Source organism: Panthera tigris, chromosome B1 (assembly GCF_018350195.1).
Source record: "Panthera tigris isolate Pti1 chromosome B1, P.tigris_Pti1_mat1.1, whole genome shotgun sequence".
NCBI classification, from domain to species: Eukaryota; Metazoa; Chordata; class Mammalia; order Carnivora; family Felidae; genus Panthera; species Panthera tigris.
Window position 1 is genome coordinate 133,115,521 of NC_056663.1, and position 23,273 is coordinate 133,138,793.

Genomic DNA, 23,273 nt, shown 5'->3' on the forward strand with positions numbered 1-23,273 from the left:
TCTCATCTCAATTTAAGAAGAATAACAATGGATTCATAACTACAAATTACTTATTGAACAGAATTTAACTTTCTAACTCAATGGTAAATTGTGAACACTTCATGGTACATGGCCTATTGAAAGAAAAATGATTTGGGTAAAAATGCAAAATTAGATGGTTAGGATAAAATGAAATAATTTTATACAAATAAAAGGTGGTTTGCTCCAAAGATTTTACTCTTTTTATCAAGATAAAAAGTAGAAATGATAGACGCAATAGAATTATTTCTTCATAAATAATGGTTACACAATGTCAGATTTTACTGGATTGTGAAACTCCAATCTTCATGAGAAATTCATAGCACAGACATTAGCATCAAGGACAGAGTATTGCTTGAGACACTTCCTGAAAGACTTTAACTCCAACAAAAAATGTTTGCAACCATGAATAACCAAGGTCCTAGCTTCTGAGTGTTTTATGTTAACTTAAAAAGAAATTCTCCCCTTCTCCCTTTCAACAACATGCTGATATTTAAAAAGAAAATAAGCACCATACAACATGACTAACACTAGAAATACATGAAAATCCAGGTGTTCCAGCTCTGTGTAACTGTAGACCTTATGAATAAACAGGGAATAGTGGGTCTTGCTTTCTCTCAATCCACAAACATACCAAGACCAAGGCATTTTTATTTCTGTGCTCCAATCATTTCTGCCTAATAATTCTTCTATTGCAATATCTTTTAAAGACTTGCTGGACCAGTGAGGTGAAAGGCATGGAATTTTGGCCTTCTGGTCACTAAATTTTCCTTCTATGTTAAATCCAGCTTTTGTCCAGATTTTGCTGAGATGACAGGATTTTCAGATTACTAGGAGACCAATGCCTCAGCTCTGGAGCTTATGTGGAAAGGCATTCAAATAGTGGGGCTCAGACTGTATGGGATGTGTGTGGGATTAAACAATTCCACAAAGTGGATATCCAGCTGGGATCGTTTTAGAATGTTCATTACATGCCAAAAGAAAATCATAAAAAGAAATGTTAGCCAAATGAATGGGCATACACATAGCCTTAAAGAGAAAGCTTGAAGTGGAATTCAGCTATGTATTAAAGTAGCTTTGCTAATTCACCTCCAGATTTTTCTTTGTTAATCTTAAATGATTTAGGTTCTTACATTTTTTTTTTTTAATTTTTTTTTTTTTTTAACGTTTATTTATTTTTGAGACAGAGAGAGACAGAGCATGAACGGGGGAGGGGCAGAGAGAGAGGCAGACACAGAATCGGAAGCAGGCTCCAGGCTCCGAGCCATCAGCCCAGAGCCCGACGCGGGGCTCGAACCCACGGACCGCGAGATCGTGACCTGAGCCGAAGTCGGACGCCCAACCGACTGAGCCACCCAGGCGCCCCTAGGTTCTTACATTTTATTATGAGGTAAAGCATTTTCCATGTCCTTCTAAAAGCAAGTATGTCTATTTCTTTTGTCAGTACTGTTTTTCCTTACTAGCAGTAGAGGATTGTCATTTGAGGGTCACTGTTGACCACTATTAACTCAAAGGACCAATTCTACTCTTAATTATGTATGTTCTTCTCTTCTGGGTATCTAACACACAACCAAAAGAACTGTGAACTTTCATAAAAAGATCTAAGTATTGAAGCTATCCATTTAAGAGATTAGCTTATATAAGAGCTGAATATGTGCCAAATGATGTAGGGTTGCTCATGTAGGACCTTTACACTGTGTGCTTTATTCAGCAAGGTCTATTTAGTTCCCTAAAATATATTCCTTATATCAGTACGTGTATCTAAAAAAGGCAAATATTTAAATGCGAAATCAGTTTGGTTCAAGACACAAACAAGCTGGGTATTTAGATAAGGCAGTATGACAGGAAGAAGGTAGCCTTTTCCTTACCTTGGAGGATGAATTACTAGGAGTGAGGACAGGCTTGTGGCAAGGCTCCACAGTGTGGTGACCTGAAAGGAACAACACAGAGAGTAAGAGAAGAGCCAGTTGGAACCCAATAGGGACATCAAAACAGTGAAAGAAAACCCACACTTCTGTGCATGTTCTTATTTTCATTAGTGCACTAAAAGAGGTCATATTGCAAAATGATTTAAAACCAGCTACACAAAATCAAATATTAGAAAAGGGTTTATCCCAAGGAAAAAGCTAATTTCTTAAAAGAAAATACTATAGTCTGCACAAAAGCTCAGTTCGGTCTGAATGGTTCTAGTATCAGACACTGAATGTAAATTCTCTCAACTGAATGGGAGAGGCATCACAGGTACTGATCTACACTAACTTCACTATTTAAGGAAAGATAGTGCGCCATTCATATCATTTCATAACGGCTATCAATTTAACACAGTAAAGTAAGTTACGGATACAACTAAACAGAACTTTTAATATATGTCTAAACCAAATGTTACTTTTAACTCTTAGCCACCAGTACAAAGATTCAATACATATTACATTAAAAATGTAATACATATTACAGTTAAAAATCATATTTAAAAATAATTTGATTCATCAAATTATATCTTTAAGAGACTTTGAAACATATAGCAGAGTTTGGAAAGTTAAAAAAGAAAAGAACAGAAAAGAAAAAAAATGTACCCATCTGTGTACTCAAGGACTTCTATTTGAAAATGACCTAAAAATAATTCCACCTAGAAAGATGAAGGTTGACATGAAATTTTTAGACATGAATTTCTATAATTATGTGGATGATGTTATTACAAACAGTCAAGAATGTTTTTTAATATTATTTCCAGGAGGTATAAAACATTATCAACCTTCCAAGAAAAGTACTGAAAGAGCATACCAGTAATAAACTACTAGTTCAAAAAGTCATATTGGAATAGTTCAGAACATCATAGCTTATTATTTGTACTGTCTCCCTCCTGTTCCCCTAATTGCCCTTCACCTTGTCTCTAAGCAACCACTAATCTACTTTCGGTCACTATGATTTCCATCTTCTTTAATTTTGAATAAATGGAATCATACAGTATAAACTTTTTTCTGTCTGACTTCTTTCACTCAGCTGTCTTATTTGGAGGGGTTATTTTGATTAGGTTGCTATGAGTACCAGACCATTTTTATTACTGAATAGTACTGTTGTTTGGATATTTTGCAATTGGTTTCTTCATTCAGCAGTTTTTGGACATTTGAGTGGTTTTTGATTTTGGCTTTCACAAAGGAAGCTGCTAAAACATTCATGTACAGTTTTTTGTGTATGGATATATGCTTTCTTTTCTCTTGGGTAAACAAAAAGGAGTGGAATGGCTGGATCATATGGGAGGCACATGCTGAACTTTTTAAAGAAATTGTCTGTTTTATAAAATGGTTGTACCATTTTATATTCCCATCACTATAAGAGAGTTCCTATTATTGATACTGATTTTCAGAACTCATAAAGGATCAGTTCTAAGGGAGTCAAGTGAGAGAACCCCATAAAGACAGTTCACTAGGCAGTTTCTACAAGGTGGGCAGGGCTTAGCTCTCTTTAGCTCTGAAACTACAAACAGGCAACAAGTAACTACCCGTAAGTCACTAGAAAAAATGCTCTCCTGACTGTTCTGTGAGATAGTCCCTCTTAACGTGAACTGGAGCTATTAGAGAGAAGCTGAGATCCCTAAGGCATTCAAGAAAACTGGCGAGGAGGGGAACAGATGTAATTTAGTGTTTTGAAGATAAACTACAACTGTAGTAGTGAGATTCTTTTGGTAGATGTTACTGCCTGATAACCTAAAAGTTTAGTTATGTATGAAGTACTGAATTCACATTTCAAATACATTAATTTCAACCACATTCCCACGTCTATCATTCTTATCATGGGCATCAGAAGCTACGTTTACTGAACCTGATTATGTGAATGAGAGCATGGAATCAGAAACCCCAGGTTTAAATTCTGGCTCTCCCATTTATTAACTCTGTGAGTTTGGGTAAGTTATCAAACTTCTCTGTGTCTCAGTTTCTCCTTCTATAAACGGAGGATAATAGTAACACTATTCTCACAGGGTTGTTTTGAGGACTAATGCACTTAGAAGAATGCTTATTCTGAAGAATAAGCATTAAATTTATGTTAGCAGGGGTCGCGACCACTAATACTACAATTTCTTTTATTATGCTAGGATGTAAGACAGATACTTTGTGTATTCATTGCCATGCTCCCAATGCCCAGACCAATGCCTGGCACACAGAAGAGATTCAATAACTGAATAAATTGCTATGTGACAATCATTATGATAAGCATTTTACATATTATTATTGCATTTATGCTTCATTATAACCTTATAAGATAGATAGTACTAACATTTTTATTTTACTAATAGGAAATAGAAGCTTGGATACAGATCAAGTAACTTCCTAAGGGCACACAGAACTTATAAACTCAGGTCTATCTGGCTGTAAATCCCATGGTCCATGCTGCTCAACTATTTCCTATTATGCAATGAATTTTAGAGATGCTTTTATTTAAATGTGATTTTTTGTACTTAGATCCTGAAAAGCACTCTGGAAGGGTGATAAAAACACTGTAGTGATAGTCTCCAATTTTGCTTTTGGGAAAAAAAAATAGTTATCTCTGCATAACGACTTGTGTCACAAAATGAATGTATCCTTACCGTTGACTTTGGTTGACTGTGGGGTTGCAAGAGTGTGCCTCTTGGAACTGGGGACCACTGGATGGCCATCTCTGTGTTATAGAAAAAAAAAAAAAAGGCAATTCCAAATTATTTAAGATGTTTGTTTAAATACCCTTCAAACCACTTGGTAACTATTGAGCCACAAGAATTTTATTCCAGATAGGCTTCAGGGGGTCTAGGCACCCGGAAGCTGTAGACAAAATATTTATCAGTTTTCATCTACCTCTTTTCTAGAGGGAGATATTCTTGACCCAAAAAAGATTAAGAATCATTTCTTTACATAATTTTTCTCTGGGTTTAGGATTAACACATTACTGTATTTCCCCTCATTTAAAACACTTGTAATATTCATGATCTAATAACTTAGTTCACTGTCATTCAGGTGATGGTTCAAAGATAACTTAGGAATTATAGATGACTAAGTTTTGTATATCTGAAACCCTTGATACATGCTTTTAAAAAAGTTATTTAAAGTGAAAATCTAGACAATATATATACATATGTATTATATATACATATACATTATATATATATACATATAAACATATATGCATATATACAATATACATATATTATATATACATATACATTATATATATACATATACAATATACATATATATACATATACATTATATATATACATATACACATATATATGTATATATATATGTGTGTATGTATATATATATATTTTTAAAAGATTATAAGAAGGATAGTACCACCCAATGTGAAAAACTGTTAAAGACATCACCTTGGAAACAGAGGACTGGTATGCAATCTTAACACTGCTAGTACTTGAGAGAAAAGGGAGGTTGCCTAAAGTATATAGTGCTGGGAGAAGCAATTTACTATGGGCCCTACACATCCTACATATTCTTCCTGGGTACCCTAGAAATGAAAGGCCCTGACTGCTTTTTATATGGGCCAGTTCTCAAGGCTATGTTTGTGATGAGCAAGCTTGAGGGATGAGGGAGGCTCTTTCTCCAAATAAAAAGCAGGTTTTCTTACAGGCTGCCATGAAGGGCAGGGTTCCTCTTCTTCTCATGGTATTTCTCTCTGGTACTACAACCCACTGCATGTGCAGGAATCCACTAGGCCACATGTGTCATCTTCAGGAGACTTAGAAGATGTGTGGAACTTGTCCCAATACCATGCCATTGTTGCTTGTGGTTACCAAAAAAGTATTTTGTCTCTGACCCAGGAGTTTCATACCTTCTACCAGCATCCAAGAAACAATAACAGGCTGGCTTATTAGCTTGCAAGTTGGGTAAGACCACAGACCCTGTACAGTTCTTGACACACAGACAATTACCACAAATATATACCTCTCTGTTATTGCTGGCTGTGGGCTTCAAAGAGGGTAGATATATATAGTAGTGGAGAGAGCTGGAAGAAGAATGAAGGGGAAAGTAATTGTGACTAGCACCACTATATCTGTTGTGACTAAAGTGAAGAGAAAAGCAGAAGGGCAAAAGAGAGTGATTTTAGAGCTAGCATGAAGGGTACTCTACTAGTTTTGAGGCAAAAAAATTAGCTGGCTCTATGGTTCACAGAGATGTTAATTTTCACAAAAATATTTTCCAGATTGAACACTTTCCTCTTTCACTCATTAACATTCAGCTACACCTATGAAAATAAATGTATTCCAATCTAATTTTTAGAAATATATGAGGTAGGGGTGCTTGGATGGCTCAGTAGGTTAAACATCTGGCTCTTGATTTTGGTTCAGATCATCATCTTGGAGTTCATGGGATTGAGCCCCATGTCGGGCTCTACACTAACAATGTTAGTCTGGAGCCTGCTTGGGATTCTCTCTCTCTCAAAATAAATAAATAAACTTAAAAAAAAAAAAAGAAATAGATGAGGGAAACAGACTAGGGATTATATTCAAAGAAAAAAAGTACACAATCAAATTTAAAGGTTTAGAAGGAACAAATGTTTATGATCAAATTATTTAATTACATTTTCTATACTTTTAAAGACATACTATGTAAAACTCACCATGTATCACAGACATAAATGTAACATAAATGTGTAATTTAGAAAGTCTGGCTGTGTGTACATTACGGTAGGCAGAATAATGGCCCCACAAAGGTGGCTACATCCTAATCTGCCAAACCTGTCAATATGTTACCTTACAGGGTAAAAGGGATTTTAAAGGTGTAAGTTAAGGATCTAAAGATGAGGAGATTATCTTGGGTGGGCCCAATGTAATCACAGAAGTCCTTATAAATGAATGAGGAAGGGAGGAAAGAGAGTCAGAGAAAGAGATGTGACAACATAAGTAGAGTATTATGCCTGCTGGCTTTGAGGATGGAAGGGAAGCTCTGGAAGGTGGAAAAGGCAAGGAAATGGATTTTCTCCTGTAACCTCTTAAAGAAGGTATGCAACCCTGATAACATCTTGATTTTAGCCAACTGAAATCCATTTTGGATTTTGGATCTTTTTTTTTTTTTCATTTTGGATTTCTGACCTCCAGAACTATTAATAAACTTATCATTTATGCCACTATATTTGTAGTAATTTGAAACTAATGCATACATTTTTTTTTCAATTTATTTCTATTATTAAGTGAAGGAAAAGTTGCCATTAGCATTTCTTACAATGTGAAATTGTCATGAGGTATGGTGAAAGTGACAATTCTATGCCTCATTGGCTGTAGACATGACGTTTGGGCAGAACTAACTCTGTTCCAGCTCTGGGAATGGGCCAGGACTGGCCTAGGCCAATTGATATATTCTTATTTCTTGGTCTCAATTCAAGGGATAGCCTTAATTTAGGTCTAAGGCAAGCAACAGACAGTCCTTGCTTTACCATGGTTATTGGTGAGAATTGTTAGAAGATTGCTCTGGACGGTGCCATGTGTTAAGTGACAAAGCCACTTAACAATCATGAAGGAAATACATACACAGAAAAGAGAGTAATTGAAAACAGTAAAAAATGGAGCCATAGCCTGCATCAAATTTCACCTGATGACCACCTCATCTTTGCACTTTTAAATCCTATAAACTAGTAAGTTCCCTTTATTGTTTAAACCACTGTTGAGTTGTATTTTCTTTTACTTGCAATTGAAAACATCCTGACAAATGTGGTAACTACCCTATTATCAACTGCAAATATGAATCCAAACACTAATCCACTTAAAGTACTCTTGGAATCTCCTATTAAGAAGTATGTTCTAGCTTTATAAACTGCCAGTTTAGTCTGTGAGTTACTAATTCAGGAATACCTTTTTAAGATAACGTAGGTGTGATCAACAGCCTGAAACATGAGCAAACACACAAAACCCACAAGTAATTGCAGAGTACCTTGTTGCTTTCAGCACCACTGAAGGAAGGGACACGTCTAATGCTCTCTTAGCTTCTTCCAAGGTCATTCCTTGTGTGCTGACACCGTTCACATAGTGGATGATGTCCAATAGCTGGAGATTACCCTCAATGGCTGCAACTGACCTCGGATTGATATCACTAATATATATCACTTGATGAAGGCTGTCATGACCTCCAGATAAGGAAAAACCTTCAGGGAATAGAAAATATTGGTTTTCCTTAGTCTTAAGAGTATTTACTTTTAACCTAGCCAACAAAATCACACTGCACACAGCCTGAATGTGCATTACCCAACTCCTCTTTGTTGCATGTTAATATAATGTCAGGTAGCAAATGAGGCAGCACTGGCATCCTGGGTAATTCTAGAACTCGTCCTAGGACTAATCTGACTGTCTTGGGTGCAGCTCGGAGCAGATTCACTGCATCTGTGTGAGTCATGTTTGTCACATCTGTGTCATTAACCTACAAAAATGAGAAAGAGGCAAAATAGATTACAGTTTTGGAAAGAGAAGTTGCCATGAAAATACAGCAATCTCCCTAGCTCTACCTTAGCCAGTAAGAGAATGGTCTCTAATTTATTGCTAATTCCCTTTACTGTGGAAATCATAAGTACAATGAGCAAGTAATTACATGTGAAATAATAACGTAAAATATCTAACAAATGCATCATTATTTTGCTAATATAGGAAATTTATCCTCATGGTAATTTAAGAAACTTTCTGTCCCTAAGACTCAAGACAGCTTATGTAATGCTTTAAGTAAGAGTAGAGGAACTTTCAAATTAAAAAGGGCACTTTCAGCATTCCCTAAACTGTTAACTATACAAAGGCCTTTATTTTTAAGAGGTGGAGAAGGAAAACATAAACCAAACAAAGAAATGGAGTGTTATATTAACTCAACCTTCTTGTTCTTCCTTCTCCAGCCCTGACTTGGTCTCTGGCCACATTTGCATAAATCCATTCTTTAATGTCTCACCTTTATGAGCCGGTCCCCAGGTCTTAGCCTTCCATCGCTTTTGGCTGGATCTTGAATGACGTCATGAACATAACAACCAATACTCTGATTGCCTTTGGTTACTGTAAAGCCCAGGCTTCCTTTTTCTGATTTAATTAGGGTAATGAGGAGTTCTACTTCCTAGGGAAGAAAACAGCGACTCTTTAGGTTGTCTATTTTTGCCCATTGACGAACAGAGATGACTATTATTTCTACTGAATAGCAGAGGAGGAAATCAAACCTTAAAAGATGACTGATCTCAGCCAAGTGAAGCTAGGTCTATCCAATTCTAGATAGAATGTATCCCCATCTAAGAGTTGGGTTTAGAAGCAACACTATGTGTTGTCTAAAGATAGCTGAGACAAAACTTACTCATGCTTCAATTTTTGTATTTTCAAGGTAAACAAGGACACATGAATGGTTATACTTTGATGATCCTTTGATGTATATTTTGAGGGGAAGGTGTAGGAAAATTCTTCATCTATTTCTGAGCAATTAAGATAGATGCCAAGAGCCACAAAAGAAAAGGTTTTCTTGTAAAAACATGAAGCCTTTAGGTGATTAGATATTACAACTTCATTTAGTTGTACAAAAAAATTTTTTTTAAAGATTTTGACTGAGGGGTGCCTGGGTAGCTCAGTCAGTTGAGCATCCGATTCTTTTTTTTTTTTTTTTTAATTTTTTTTTTCAACGTTTTTTATTTATTTTTGGGACAGAGAGAGACAGAGCATGAACGGGGGAGGGGCAGAGAGAGAGAGGGAGACCTAGAATCGGAAACAGGCTCCAGGCTCCGAGCCATCAGCCCAGAGTCTGACGCGGGGCTCGAACTCACGGACCGTGAGATTGTGACCTGGCTGAAGTCGGAGGCTTAACCGACTGCGCCACCCAGGCGCCCCTTTTTTTTTTTTTTTTTTTTTTTTTTAGAGCATCCGATTCTTAACATCGGCTCAGGTCATGATCCCAGGGTTGTAGGATCAAGCCTTGTGTTGGACTCCATGCTGACTCTGGAACCTGCTTGCGATTCATTCTCTCTCTCTCTCTCTCTCTCTCTCTCTCTCTCTCTCTCCTTCTGCCCCTCTCCCCTGCCTATGCTCTCTCTCTCTCTCTCTCTCAAATTAAAAAAAAAAAAAGATTTTGAATGAGATATGAAGGTTGCTTATAGTTTACAGGGGTGATGACACACTTCTAAAGGAAATCTTGCAAAGCTTTTTTTCTCTTTTCGAAAAGATTATTTTCTATTGCTGAGAATGAAACTGAAGATGTATATGTCACACACACACACACACACACACACACACACACACACTCTTCTAGGCAAACCAAGTATCTGAAGAGATTAACTCCAAAATGTTTATGATTTTTAGGTGGTGAGATTATCAGTGGTTTCACTATTTTTTAAATCTGTTTTTTTAATTTTCCAATGATAAATATTTATTACTTGGATAATAAAAACAATATTGAAAAAGGCTGACTTTCAATCAATGTAAAGGATATTATTCTTGGAGATTTGGCTTCCAAACTGAATTTAAAGATTCAGAAGTTATAGGGTTATTTGTACAATGTAAAGGATTCCATTTGGGCATATACAAAAAAGTGTGGAAGAGAAAAACTTACACTCAAATTTGATTAAAAATTAAATAGGCAACTCATCAGGATTCGGGAAATAGTAGATAACTGTATTAGGTACTCTACCTATATTTCTTTTAATCCTCATCAGAGTCCTAGGAGGTTACTAGCCCCATTTTATAGCCAGAACTACTAAGGCTCAGATGAATGAAGTAATTCCATAGGCATCTGCCAAATTATAGCAAGTCAGTGGTAGCGTCAGGATTTATTTCCAGGTCTTTTTGTCTTTTCCACTGATTCTTGGCAGAGAAACACAGCAGATATGTTATCTACTTACTGGACCTGGATATGAACCTACTCAAAAAGACAGCCTTTTCCCTAAAGGGAAGCTTTGTGTAACTACATCTTAACTGACAAAACATGGAATTTGTTTTTTACGTTTATTTATTTTGAGAGAGAGAGAGAGATTGCATGTGTGAAGGTGTGAGTGGAGGAAGAGCAGACAGAATCCCACGCAGGCTCCATACCGTCAGTGCAGAGACTTCCGTGGGGCTTAAACGCATAAACAATGAGATCATGACATGAGATCATGAGTTCATGACATGACATGAGTTCATGACATGAGTTCATGAAATCAACTCTTAACCAACTGAGCCATCCAGGTGCCCCCAGAATTTTCTTAATACAGAGGAAACAACTCACCAGCTCAAAGTCTTCAAGGTGGTTTTCTAAGTCATTTTTCAAAGATGTCAAGCTTTCTTGTCTAGTTGGTTCAGAAATGTGATGCATATGATATTTATCCATTGAATTAGTGGAAGCAGATTCTGATTGGGGTTGATAGCTCTGCCCAAGAGTCATGTCCAGTGGTAGAGGGGAAGGAGGATTGCTACAGAGAGAAAGAAGCAAGACTATTTTCAAATACATTTCAATGTCAATACAGTAAGTTTGTGCCACAAACAGAAAGCGCTTAACACATATTCATGTCTGCTTATGATTGCATTCCTAGCTAATTTTTGCCTAACTCTGGACTATGAATTTATTTCATGTCTGCTAGATGCTAACAATACCCATTTTTATTCTCTGTCCACATTCTTTTTTTTTTTTTTTAATGTTTATTTATCTTTGAGACAGAGAGATAGCACAAACAGGGGAATAGCAGGGAGAGAGGGAGACACAGAATCCAAAGCACACAGAGTCCAACATGGGGCTCGAACTCAAGAACTGTGAGATCGTGACCTGAACCAAAGTCGGACACTTAACTGACTAAATCACCCAGGTGCCCCTGTCCAGATTCTATTTTGAAGCTCTTCAAGCTGCATAAATTAGTAAGACAGGTTAAATAAATAGACTTTTGATTCCTAGTCATTAACTAAAGGCTGAAGCCAATATTTTCAGAAGCCTAATGTGTGTTTCAACATAATAAGAAAGAGAAGATATAGAAAAAGAATATAAGTCTTATTCCTGTGGTTATTTTGGATGATCCAATGGGGAAAAAAAAGCCCCAAAACACCAAAAGAACTTGAACAAGTATGGTTGCACCTAGATATACACAAAGATGTAACCAAACAGTAAAATGTATGAATAATTGTTAGAGGTACAGATGTAGTCTTTTCCTTTTTTTGCCTCTATGCTTACCTTTTGCAAACTGTCTCCTCCCCACCAATCACTTCTCTTTATATTAGTACTCCCTATTCTCCTACCCCATCAGTATCAAAATAGGTCTTTTCTCTTTCTTGTAAGTAATATGAATTATGGTGAAATACAAACAACTTTCCCAATTACTAGTAAATATACTCAAGAGAGCAGCAAGTCTCAGGCTGAACGGCTAGAGAGCTTACGGTTTTGCTAACTAAAACTGTCAGTCACAGTAACTGGATATCCAATATAGCCATCATCTGCCTGATCACTGTGAAGTTCACACAGACATATTTCATTCTTAGAGAAATGTATGTTGCTGCTCCTGTCACAAACAAGAAGCAGTTGCTTTGAGTGCTACACATAATAGTGACAATACCTGTCATCAAGTTCTGGTTTATTAGGCATTTTCTGAGGATAGTAAAACATGGTGCAAATGGTGTCTTCCTGATCGTTAGATGCTTCACGTTGGCTTTGTGCCTGTGATACCATGTTGCTCAGAGTCTGATGCAAAGCTGAACTCCAACTCATATTTGGTATCTTTGCTGGAGCTTTTACTAAGTCGTCTTCTCCACTCCCACTGCTGTCACTGTAACTGTCTCTCCTGGATGTACATTGTTTCTTGTTTTTGTCATACGTTTCATTTTCATCTGAGCTGGTGCCTTGCTCCACACATGCTGCTTGAGAAGAGTCTTTACTGTTGTTTGGGAGAACTTGTGCTGGAGAGTGCAACGGGGTCTGTAATGGACACATTTAAAGAGATCGGGGTGTGACAACTTATATTAACGCTAAAACACTTAATTGAAAAGGAACATGCTGAACAGCAGCACTTTCTATTAAAATATTCAATTATTTTCTGATAATAAAGGTAACCTATGCTCATTACACAGAAAAATCATATATAAATATATGCGAAAATAACAACTAATATCATATGACTTATACTTTACATCAGAATTATATATTATATCTTACTTTTTTTTTTTTTTAAGATTTTATTTTTAAGTAGGGGGGAGCCAAGATGGTGGAACAGCATGGAAGATTTTATTTTTAAGTAATCACTATACCCAATGTGGGTCTCAGATTCACAACCCTGAGATCAAGACTCACATGCTCCACCAACTGAGCCAGCCAGGCACCCCTGTAGCCTACTTTGAAATTTAGGTTTCGATCATGAGTTTTTTCTGAGGTCCTTAAATATGCTTTGAAAAAAACTGCACAAAACTATGTAATGATCCCACAGATGGCTATACCTTTTACTTATTTCAGAATTCTTTTATTTTATAGAGTTGCTTCTAACTTTCTGCTACAATAGAAATCTAGAGCTTTTTTGTATGTACATTTTCACCTGAGTTTCTCATTATTTCCTTATAATTTTCTATATAATAGTCAGTACATAGGATGCTTTGAAAGGCCTTGCTAAGTATTTCCAGATTGCTTTCTACAAAGATTGTATCAATTTATATACTCATTAAGAGGAGAGTTCTACTCAGTTCTTCCTATCTGGTGCCAAAAATCAATGTAGTCTCATAAAATGCTGTTTATAATACACCTTACAGAAATCATATTTTCCTATTAATATCCTACAACTACCCCTCTCCCGGACATAAAGACCAAAGTTTCTGGGGCCAGACACTGCTGCCTTTCATACCCAGGGGTCATGTTTATTGGTAATGGAACACACTATAAAGTAGAGAGGACAAAAGTTGTCCTTCTTCAATTATATTAATATTATTATCCATCTATGTATGGATTCCTACCTATCAGCATGTAATTTATAAATAACCATCAAAATAGATTTTGGATCCTTTAGCTATTCCTTGACATAAGAAAGGGAAATGGACAAACATATTGCTTGCTCTGTGATTTCTAGTATTAAAAATAAGGGCAAAAACTCTCAAATAAATTTTATTTATGTATTTACTTGTTTAAAGTTTATTTATTTATTTTGAGACAGAGCGAGCGAGCACAAGTGGGGGGAGGGGCAGACACAGACAGGGAGAGAGAGAATCCCAAGCAGGCTTCACACTGTCAGTGCAGAGCCCAATGCAGGGCTCAAACCCACAAACCGCAAGATCATGACCTGAGCCGAAGTTGGACGCCCAACGGACTGAGTTACCCAGGCTCCCCTCAAATCGTTTTTATTATTTAAACTAGCTCAGAATGAGAATTATGCTTCCCAGTTTGGTTCAATGAAGAAATGGACAGAAGGGCTTTGTAACCATTATTGTATTTTATTTTTAATTTATTTACTTTTTAAATTTAGGTTTATTTATTTATTTTGAGAGAGAGAGAGGCGGAGTGTGTGAGCAGGGAGGGGAGACAGACGGAGAGAGAGAATCACAAGCAGGCTCTGCAGAGCCCAATGCGGGGCTCGGACCCATGAACGCATGAGATCATGACCTGAGCCAAAATCAAGAGTCAGATGCTTAACCAACTGATCCACCCAGGCACCCTGTAACCATGATTTGAAATCTTTTCCTATTTATGCTTAGAAAACAAACTCCTAAAATCCTAGAACTTTATAAGTGGAAAGAAGAGAAGAGAAAGTGAATCGAATTACTTTATATTACATATGCAGACTGCACTTGGAGGTCACGTGACACACCCAAGATACTCCTAGTTAAAGAATAAAGTAGATGAGACCCAGGAGATCAATCAGTGACAAAACCATGACAGCTGAATTAATCACTCAATTGCTACTCTATAAAAATATAAATTAACTTTTCATAGTTCTCACCAAAAGAGCAGGGTCAATTTCTGGTAGCACACCAGGTGAAGGTCTACATAGAAGCAAGGATACTTCTGGGGATGTTCCCCGGAGAGCAGAGATGACTTCCTAGGGGTACCATGAATGACAAATGAAGATACAGTTAAGATAGCACTATGAAATCATAATGAAAGGCTAATCCATCTCATTATTAGAAGTATTATATTCAACACCTGGGGGCTCACCTGCTGAGATAGTCCTTTCAGAGAGGCTCCATTCACTTTTAGGATAACATCTCCCACTTCAATTTTTCCACTTTCTGCTGCTGGCTGTCCAGGAAAGAGCTTTTTAACTCTTACTATGCTGGCATTCATTTGTTCAGGAATAAGACTGTCTTCTCGAGAAAAACTGAATCCTAGGCCTGAGCTATTTTTAAACAATTTAACCTCAAATGTATTCTCTGGAGAAAAAAAGACATTAAAAAAATTTAAATATTCTTATCGTGCTGTGTACACATATGCACATACAAACGTATGTGCTTTTAGACACATTTTAAAAAACCCATCTTCTCAGAATATTTACAGCTTTACAGGCACTTACTGTACTTTTATTCTATATTCAAATCCTATTTCACACTCTCTATCATTAAAAAAACTTAATAAACTAAGCTGCATGAACTAAACTACTTGAACAGAAGAGAGGGTTTGATATCTGGGTTCTGAAAATAAAATTATGCTTTAATCCCATGTGTTTTCAAAGATTATAGAATAACATTAAAAAAAAAAGAGAAAAATCTGGGGAAGGGTAAGAATGAAGGAAGTTTGGGGACACAATGGGAGAAAGATGGTAAGAAGAGTGAAGCAAATGTTAGAGAAGGGTAGGGGAAAGTAAGCTGACATTCCAGTGTTTCAGTGAGGTATAATTTAATCCAGTAAATTGATATGGCATTATAAACAAATTTCAATCAACAAAAGAAGTTGAAAGAACAATAACCAGAAAAGAATGAAGTAACATATTTAAGGAAGGAGTGATGGAAGAAATAAACAATACAAGGCAGTATAAAGAGGTAAAGTAGGTATGCTAATTTTATTTTCATAATCAGATAAAATAATACAGGCTGGGCTATTTTTTCTCCTTATTTTTGCAACTAATTCTGAGGCACTAAACATTTGGTAATCAAATAAGGATTTAAAATAAAAAGCAAAACAATGGTATATACCACCATCAGCATTTATAAAGTAAAGGACATTTATGCCCCTTAAAATGAGATAGATGGAAATCTCAGAATAAAGGGTATTTCTGTATTATGAACACTTAGCTTTATGAAAAGCTCAGTACTACCTCATTCTTAATTTTCTTATTTTTTAAAAACTTTTATTTATGTACTTTGAGAACAAGAGCGGGTGAGGAGCAGAGAGAGAGGTAGAGAGAGAGAATCCCAGACAGACTCTGCAGGGCTCGAACTCCTGAACTGTGAGATCATGACTTGAGCTAAGATCAAGAGTCAGATGCTTAACGGACTGAGCCACACAGGTGCCCCTATTCTTAATTTCTTATTTTACTACCAAGTAGCAGTATGTCCAAGAGCTTGCAAAGTTTGTAAGAAAGATCATGATCTGGGAACTATGAGGTGAATTTCTACCTAGGGTTAGCTTGACAAGTCCACAGAATTAATCAAAAATATAGAAAATGTTACAAGTCAAGGTTTCATATGAGTTTGAAGCCATTCTCAGCAATTATTTATAGTTATTTTTTTCCTTGAAAATTTCATTTGAATTTTATAACTATTCAAAGGACTATTAAGTGACCAAAAGTTGTTTCATGCATGACTTCATTACCTGAGGTCTTTCAGACTTAAGAGGTGCATATATATGTCCTTAAAAAAAAATGGTATAGTGATCCATCAGATTATTTATACTTGACAAGAGTAATTAGAGGGACTCAAGCATGAATTATGATCCAACATACAAAAATCAAATTTTGACTAAGTCAAGAATAAGTTAAAGGTGAGATGACAGTCTCCCAAGGCCTGACCTTCAGTGACAAAGCTGTAGTCTTTGACATGAGTCATTTTCTTCATCTTTTCTGGGGCTTGACCTTGGGCATCTGGATCTGGAAAGGTGCACTGTGGGGTGATGGGGACATGTTCTTTGGATGCTGGAGACTGTCCTTTTTCTAATAACAGATGAACCACCTGGACAAATGGAATAGCATTTCATTAACTAAGAAGAATTATAAGAAAGTAGGTAAATTTTGAGGACTTTATATGGTTGATCTTATAAAATCATTTAAAGTAACTGGTCCACCAAAATATAGATAGAGGGAGAGAAAAAAAAGAAAACCCAAAAACATAGATAGAGGGAAGGGAAAAAACAAAAACAAAAAACAAAGCAAGGGACTGAAAATTTCAGAGTCAAGTTTTTCTTATTTTCTGTATAAAAAATAATTAAAAAGAAAAATCTCTCTTATAGAAATAACATAAACATGTTATAAGAAATTTGGGCACTAGAATAAAAACACCGCTATGCTATAATACATAGACCATTATAAATAATTTGGTAAACTTTAGAAAATAATTCAGCTTTGGGCTGAAAAATGACTAGAAGTGAAAATCACTACATGTTTGTCCTTGTTGACAAAAAGTTAAAAAAAATGCAAACTCCACCTTTCCTCCCGTCAGATCTGGTAATATTATGGCTAAATGTGATATAGAAAGTCAAGTTCCCTCAGTGAAAAACCTCTTGCAATAATACCTGCTTCCCAATTTGAAGGGAAAAAAATACTAGAACGTTTACATGAATCAGGCTTGGTTTCTTGACTAATAAATTTGGAGATCTTAGTGAGACAGATATTATTCACAAATTATTTATGTTCTTGTAAGCTATCTTAAGTGGTTGGTATAATGAGCTATTTATTACCTGTCCTGTATTTCTCAGTGTTTCCACAGCTTGCTTATGGGTAGCTCCTTCCAGACTAACTCCGTTAACAGCAAGAACACGATCACCTATAAATTAGGCAGCAATTTTGAGAAAAGTAGATGATAAAATAAAGATTCTATATGCTTTCTAATATCTTGTGGTCTTGTTTTGTATTAATTTGTTTAAGGAGAGACTCAGACAAATTCTGGACAAAATTCTGTCACAGAGTTTCTTTAATATGTGTTTACTTTCTTTCCTAATTTTATGACTAATCTTAAATACAATTTAGAAGAAGATATTGTATATATTATAAAGTCAATTTATTTATTTTATTTTTTAAAAAAATTTTTTAACGTTTATTTATTTTTGAGACAGAGAGAGACAAAGCATGAACGGGGGAGGGGCAGAGAGAGAGGGAGACACAGAATTGGAAGCAGGCTCCAGGCTCCAAGCCGTCAGCCCAGAGCCCAACACGGGGCTCAAACTCACGGACTGCGAGATCGTGACCTGAGCTGAAGTCAGAGGCTTAACCGACTGAGCCACCCAGGCGCCCCTATAAAGTCAATTTAAATAAACTGACTATAAATGTAGAGAGATTGGAGGGCACTAACCTAGTTAGCTGTTATTAAAAATGTAGATGCCAGTGTTTTTACAAGAGCACTATTCCTTTCTCATTTTCTGGCAATTTGCTTCTCAGAAAGTACAAAACATGAACTGAAACACTGTCAAGATATTTTCCGATACTAGAGATTAGGCTGGAAAGAAGAGTTTTGGAATGACATCAAGGAGTTTTTTTTAATGCTTTAGTCTTAAAAAAATTGCATGTGTTCTTCTATTATGAATATTTAAAGGTCTTTATGAATTTCCTAATTTCTACTTTATTTGTTAAATGATAATCCTATATGCAGTTCCTGTACACACACACTCTACCTTTGTGAATTCTACCATCGGACTCGGCTGCTCCCTTGGGAATAACAGCTTTCACATAAATGCCACCATGTCTGACGCTGGTATTCACACCCCCCTAAATGGAAAAAGACAAGTAAAATAACATTTTGTAATATGAGAAATTTCACACTCCATCTTTCAAATCTGAGACCTAGAAAGCGTTCAATCCATCAGCCAAAGCAGCAGTACCACATCAGCACATGCAATTAATTCGAAACCCAAGAATATTTCTAGCCAAGTTTTCCAAATGTAAAGCAGTTACATTTTAGAAAAACTCTTTACTCAGAAAACAACATGTCAGATCTTGACTGTATGAAGAATTGCTCTCCCTTTGTAAGTCTATACCATGAGTTATGAGCAAGCAGGAAGCAAAATCCATCTATGCAAAATTAGTAGAAGATGACTGTCTGAAAAAAACAGCAAATAGAATAATTTGCTTCAGATCATATCTGCTAAACTGAAACTTGCAAATCTCATGAGTCAAGAAAAACATTTTTTTTTTTTTTCATTTTAAAAGGCTTTGGTAGGTAAGTTTTGTTATAATGTAGATGAGATCTAATGAGTATATTCTCCATCTTTTGTGGATATACAGCTTTTCTTTCCCTACACAACAGAAAGATAAAATTCTAAAGAAGTTAAGGACAAGAGGTAAAGGATTATGATATTTTTAAAAGTGCTAGAACATTAGGTTTTCTTTTTGACCTCGGTATATTAATAGTGCTATTTCTACCATGTTTCTAAATGGCTTTTCCTACCTAACAATACCCTTCAACTGTCATAAATGATAATGTTACACTTTAGAATTAATACAAGTCTCAAGCATTTTCATCAAATAGCCTATGCTCATATTTTAACTACCTTAAAAGTACATATATTCCTTGGGAACCTCTAATTTTAATATACTAATCACATTTACAAATTTAGATATATTATGGAGAGAAAGGGCATATAAATATACATTAGAATTTATTTATCATGTGGGTTAAAATGTATTATTCCATGCTTATGCAGAAGTGTCAAATGTATGCAAAACATACTTATTAATTTTATGTTTTCTAAGTCTTGTATTCAGATTAAACATTATGAAATGTAAGAGGTTTGAGTAGATAGACTTGTCTAATTTCTTTTAAATCACAGGAAAAAGTGCCTAGCACAAAAGTTATTTTTTAAAAAGTTTTAAGATACAATTCAATTTTTAATTTTGGAAATATTTGACAGGTTTCCCTTTCGAAGCAAAATAAATTAATAAATTGGCATACAATAGGTTGCTGGAAATAGAGAAGAGAAAACATTTGAAAACCTTGTCAAACAGTACCGTGACACTTATCCCCAAGCTGTTATCATTTTTAGCCAGTTCAACCTCAAAGACATCTCCAGGTTTAGGAGGTGATGAAGGAAAAGTTTTAAAATTCATTTTGTTGGATGTATTCATTGAGGAGGAGGATTCCTTAACAAAGAAAAACAAACAAAAGGATTTCTTGTTAGAGTCAGAATGAATTACTACTGGAAGATCAATATGTGTTTTTTAGAAAAATTAAGAAAAAGCAAGATATTAAAGGATAGAGTAAATTCAAAGATCATGAGGGCAGGAAGACATCTTAGAGATCATTTAATCCAATGCCTTCATATTTTATGGTTAAGGATATTGAGGTCTAGACATTAAAGGTCTTCCTTCAGGTCAAACAGCTAGATAAGGCAGAGGGAATCCCAGAACCCAGTTCAAACCTAGCTTTTACATAATCCTTGTCCAATGCTTTTTATGCTCCTGAATGTAGAAAGTATTTCTATTTCCTTTAAAAATCAATATATATCAAAGCAGCAGCTTTTAACTTGGACCTCTAAGATGAGTAGGCTTCATGTTTACTTTGCTTATATTTACAAATCCAATATAAACAATACCTAAGACCCATTTGTAAGGGCATTACCCTCTTGTGAGGAATGTTGGTTCCTCCATGAACAAAGAGCTTATGGGTCTTTTCTGAATCCGCTTGTGAATGTGAGTTTAAATTTATGTCATTTCTAGGAAATGAGCAATTTTGTATGTTGTTGTTCTTATTATTTTTGTACATTCAGAACTTTAGAAGAATTCAGCTATCAACAGTAAAGTCAACTGCCCATCATGTGAGCTACTTAAGAACAGAATTTTCAGATATTAAATTCTCTTATTAATAGAAATGTTAAATATGCAAGATACTAAATGACTTGTAAAAAATAATCATAACCTGATTATTCATTCCTTTCTGTTATCAGGTAGCAAGTTCCCAGAATAATAGCCATTTTAGAGTTAGTATTCAAGCTGCTAATTTGTCAGAAAGTTAGTATCAAATGCAGCAGCAGTTAGTTAGTAACAATATATACACAATTCCTCCTTTCCAGACTAATAAAAGCAGTTTAGAGTAGATTATCCTGCTCTGTAATATATTTGCTATTGTTTGCTTTATTAAATGAAAAAAACAAACACACACAAAAACAAAAAAACCAGAGATTTAAATTAAACTATGCCTTTTTTGGTGTTTGATGATCCTGAGTGCTCGAATAAGTAGCTTCATCCATGTCTGAATCTCCACGGTCAGAGTAATCTGTTGCATCAGAAATGCCTGGGTTTTTAGTCTTGTTTCCATTACTGTCAGCGGAAGCCCTCTTTTTCTCAGTGGTTTTGGATATCACAGAAGGGGAAGGGCTGCCGTGCTGTGATTCCTGCCAGGTTCGGTCACCCGCAGGGCTGGCAAAGAAACCATTGACCTGGCTCTGGGACAAGCTGGCACTCTCAGTCCTGGAATCCTGAGAACTCAGGCTTCCTTCGCGCAGGCCCCCAGACTGCCCACAAGAGCTCTCTGAGATGTGCCTTGGGGTACCATGTGGCCAGTGGTGATCCTCAGAAGAATCTACAGTACTGTCTTGCATGTAGGAAGGTTTCTTCAGGTAGTTTTTTATGCCATTGGCAATGTGCACAGGAGTAGAAGGCACTAGAAGTCAAAAATCCATCAAGGAGAGTAACAGGTTAGTGACACACATGTCTGGGCTTACATACTTGCAGAGCGTTTCTTAATGATTGTGGGAGAATTTTACACAGGATAACATATCCACAACACCTGATCCGGGGCCTGGACCCAAAATAAGGACCCAAAAGGTGTAGCAGGTGCTTTGTGATTCCTTTGTCTCCTCTTTTGGTCATTCCTGCTTCATCTCCTATAAAAATGCATATCCCCTTTGCCTTAACTTTTTATTTCCATTCTCCAAGACCTACTACAAACGAGTCTCCTCTGTGAAGACTTTTTTGATTCCCTAACTAAAATTAATTTGAATCACCCAAACTCTTTAATCCTTATTTAATGGTTATTTATTTATTTATTTTGTATTGTCCTCCCAGACTGCATTTTTTGGACTCCAAATAATTATAAAGGCAACTCCAAATTCATTATATATATATTTCTTATCAAAAACCACTTAAAGTGTATCTAAGTAAGACACAAATCATAGATTTGTATAAAAAATTACAGATGCAAATTTATAAGAAATTGAAAGTTTTATGTAGCATGCGAAACCAAGGAAAATTTAAAAGAAGAATGAGCAACTGGAAAGGGAATATTTGCAAAAATAACAAAAAATAATCAAAGGGTTAATATTCCTAATATGCAGAGTTTCTAAAAGGTAGTAAGAAAGAGATTTAAAACCCCTATGCAACAAGGGTGTGATGTGTAGACTGGAAATTCATTTTTTTTGTTAACATTTATTCAATTTTGAGAGACAGAGACAGAGTTGGGGGCGGGGGGCAGAGAGAGAGGGAGACACAGAATCTGAAGCAGACTCCAGGCTCTCAGCTATTAGCACAGAGCCCGACGTGGGACTTGAACCCACGAACTGTGAGATCGTGACCTGAACTGAAGTTGGATGCTTAACCGACTGCGTCAACCAGGTGCCCCTGTAGCCTGGAAATTCAGAGTAAAATACAAATAATAAATACATAAAGCAACATCCTCATTGTTGCTCAAGGATATGCAACTTAATGCAGTTTTCTACCTGTATGGCTGACAAAAATGAGAATGACTGATAATCTCTCATACCACTGATGGTGTGAGAAGAGCCCTGTCACATCTACTTGGCTAAATATACATTGATAAAACTTGGGCAAATTGATAGCATTCTGTCGAAAATTTAAATGTGCATACTAAATACACTTTTAGGTATATAACCTCTAGAAATACGTACATTTTCCAATGGTGTGTATACAAGTATATTTGTTGAAGCAACATTTATAAAAGGATTATAGCTAACCTAGATGTACAACAGAAAAACATTAAAATTTAATACACCCATGACACGAAATATAATGCCATATGAAAAAGGTGTATATTCATGGATGTTCAGAATATACAGTGTGCAAGTGACAAATTGATATTTAGATTATAAAAAATAATTGGATTTTTAGTTAAAAAAAGTGTGTGTGTGTGTGTGTGGACATGCATACAGGTACCACTTTTTTTTCAATAATGTATCTATAATATACAGAAAGTGACATAGACACCAAACAGTTTCCCTAGAAAATGGGGT

General features: G+C 35.8%; 1 protein-coding gene across 7 annotated transcripts in view; it reads right to left on the reverse strand.

The window, feature by feature from the left end:
- The window catches only part of PTPN13 (protein tyrosine phosphatase non-receptor type 13), a 230,931-nt gene that overhangs the window by 24,437 nt on the left and 183,221 nt on the right, over positions 1 to 23,273 (reverse strand). For 4 of the 7 annotated variants that reach the window (XM_042984235.1, XM_042984236.1, XM_042984233.1 and 1 more), the window contains 14 exons: positions 21,225 to 21,688; positions 20,023 to 20,169; positions 18,705 to 18,798; positions 17,775 to 17,860; positions 16,891 to 17,050; positions 15,102 to 15,316; positions 14,887 to 14,985; positions 12,526 to 12,884; positions 11,214 to 11,397; positions 8,928 to 9,086; positions 8,243 to 8,414; positions 7,932 to 8,142; positions 4,601 to 4,671; positions 1,887 to 1,948 (listed from right to left, as the gene is read on the reverse strand). In XM_042984235.1, the coding sequence (XP_042840169.1) occupies positions 1,887 to 1,948; positions 4,601 to 4,671; positions 7,932 to 8,142; positions 8,243 to 8,414; positions 8,928 to 9,086; positions 11,214 to 11,397; positions 12,526 to 12,884; positions 14,887 to 14,985; positions 15,102 to 15,316; positions 16,891 to 17,050; positions 17,775 to 17,860; positions 18,705 to 18,798; positions 20,023 to 20,169; positions 21,225 to 21,688 (2,483 nt within the window). The remainder of the gene's footprint in view (positions 1 to 1,886; positions 1,949 to 4,600; positions 4,672 to 7,931; positions 8,143 to 8,242; positions 8,415 to 8,927; positions 9,087 to 11,213; positions 11,398 to 12,525; positions 12,885 to 14,886; positions 14,986 to 15,101; positions 15,317 to 16,890; positions 17,051 to 17,774; positions 17,861 to 18,704; positions 18,799 to 20,022; positions 20,170 to 21,224; positions 21,689 to 23,273) is intronic. The other 3 variants (XM_042984238.1, XM_007074721.2, XM_042984234.1) reach the window with 2 other exon arrangements.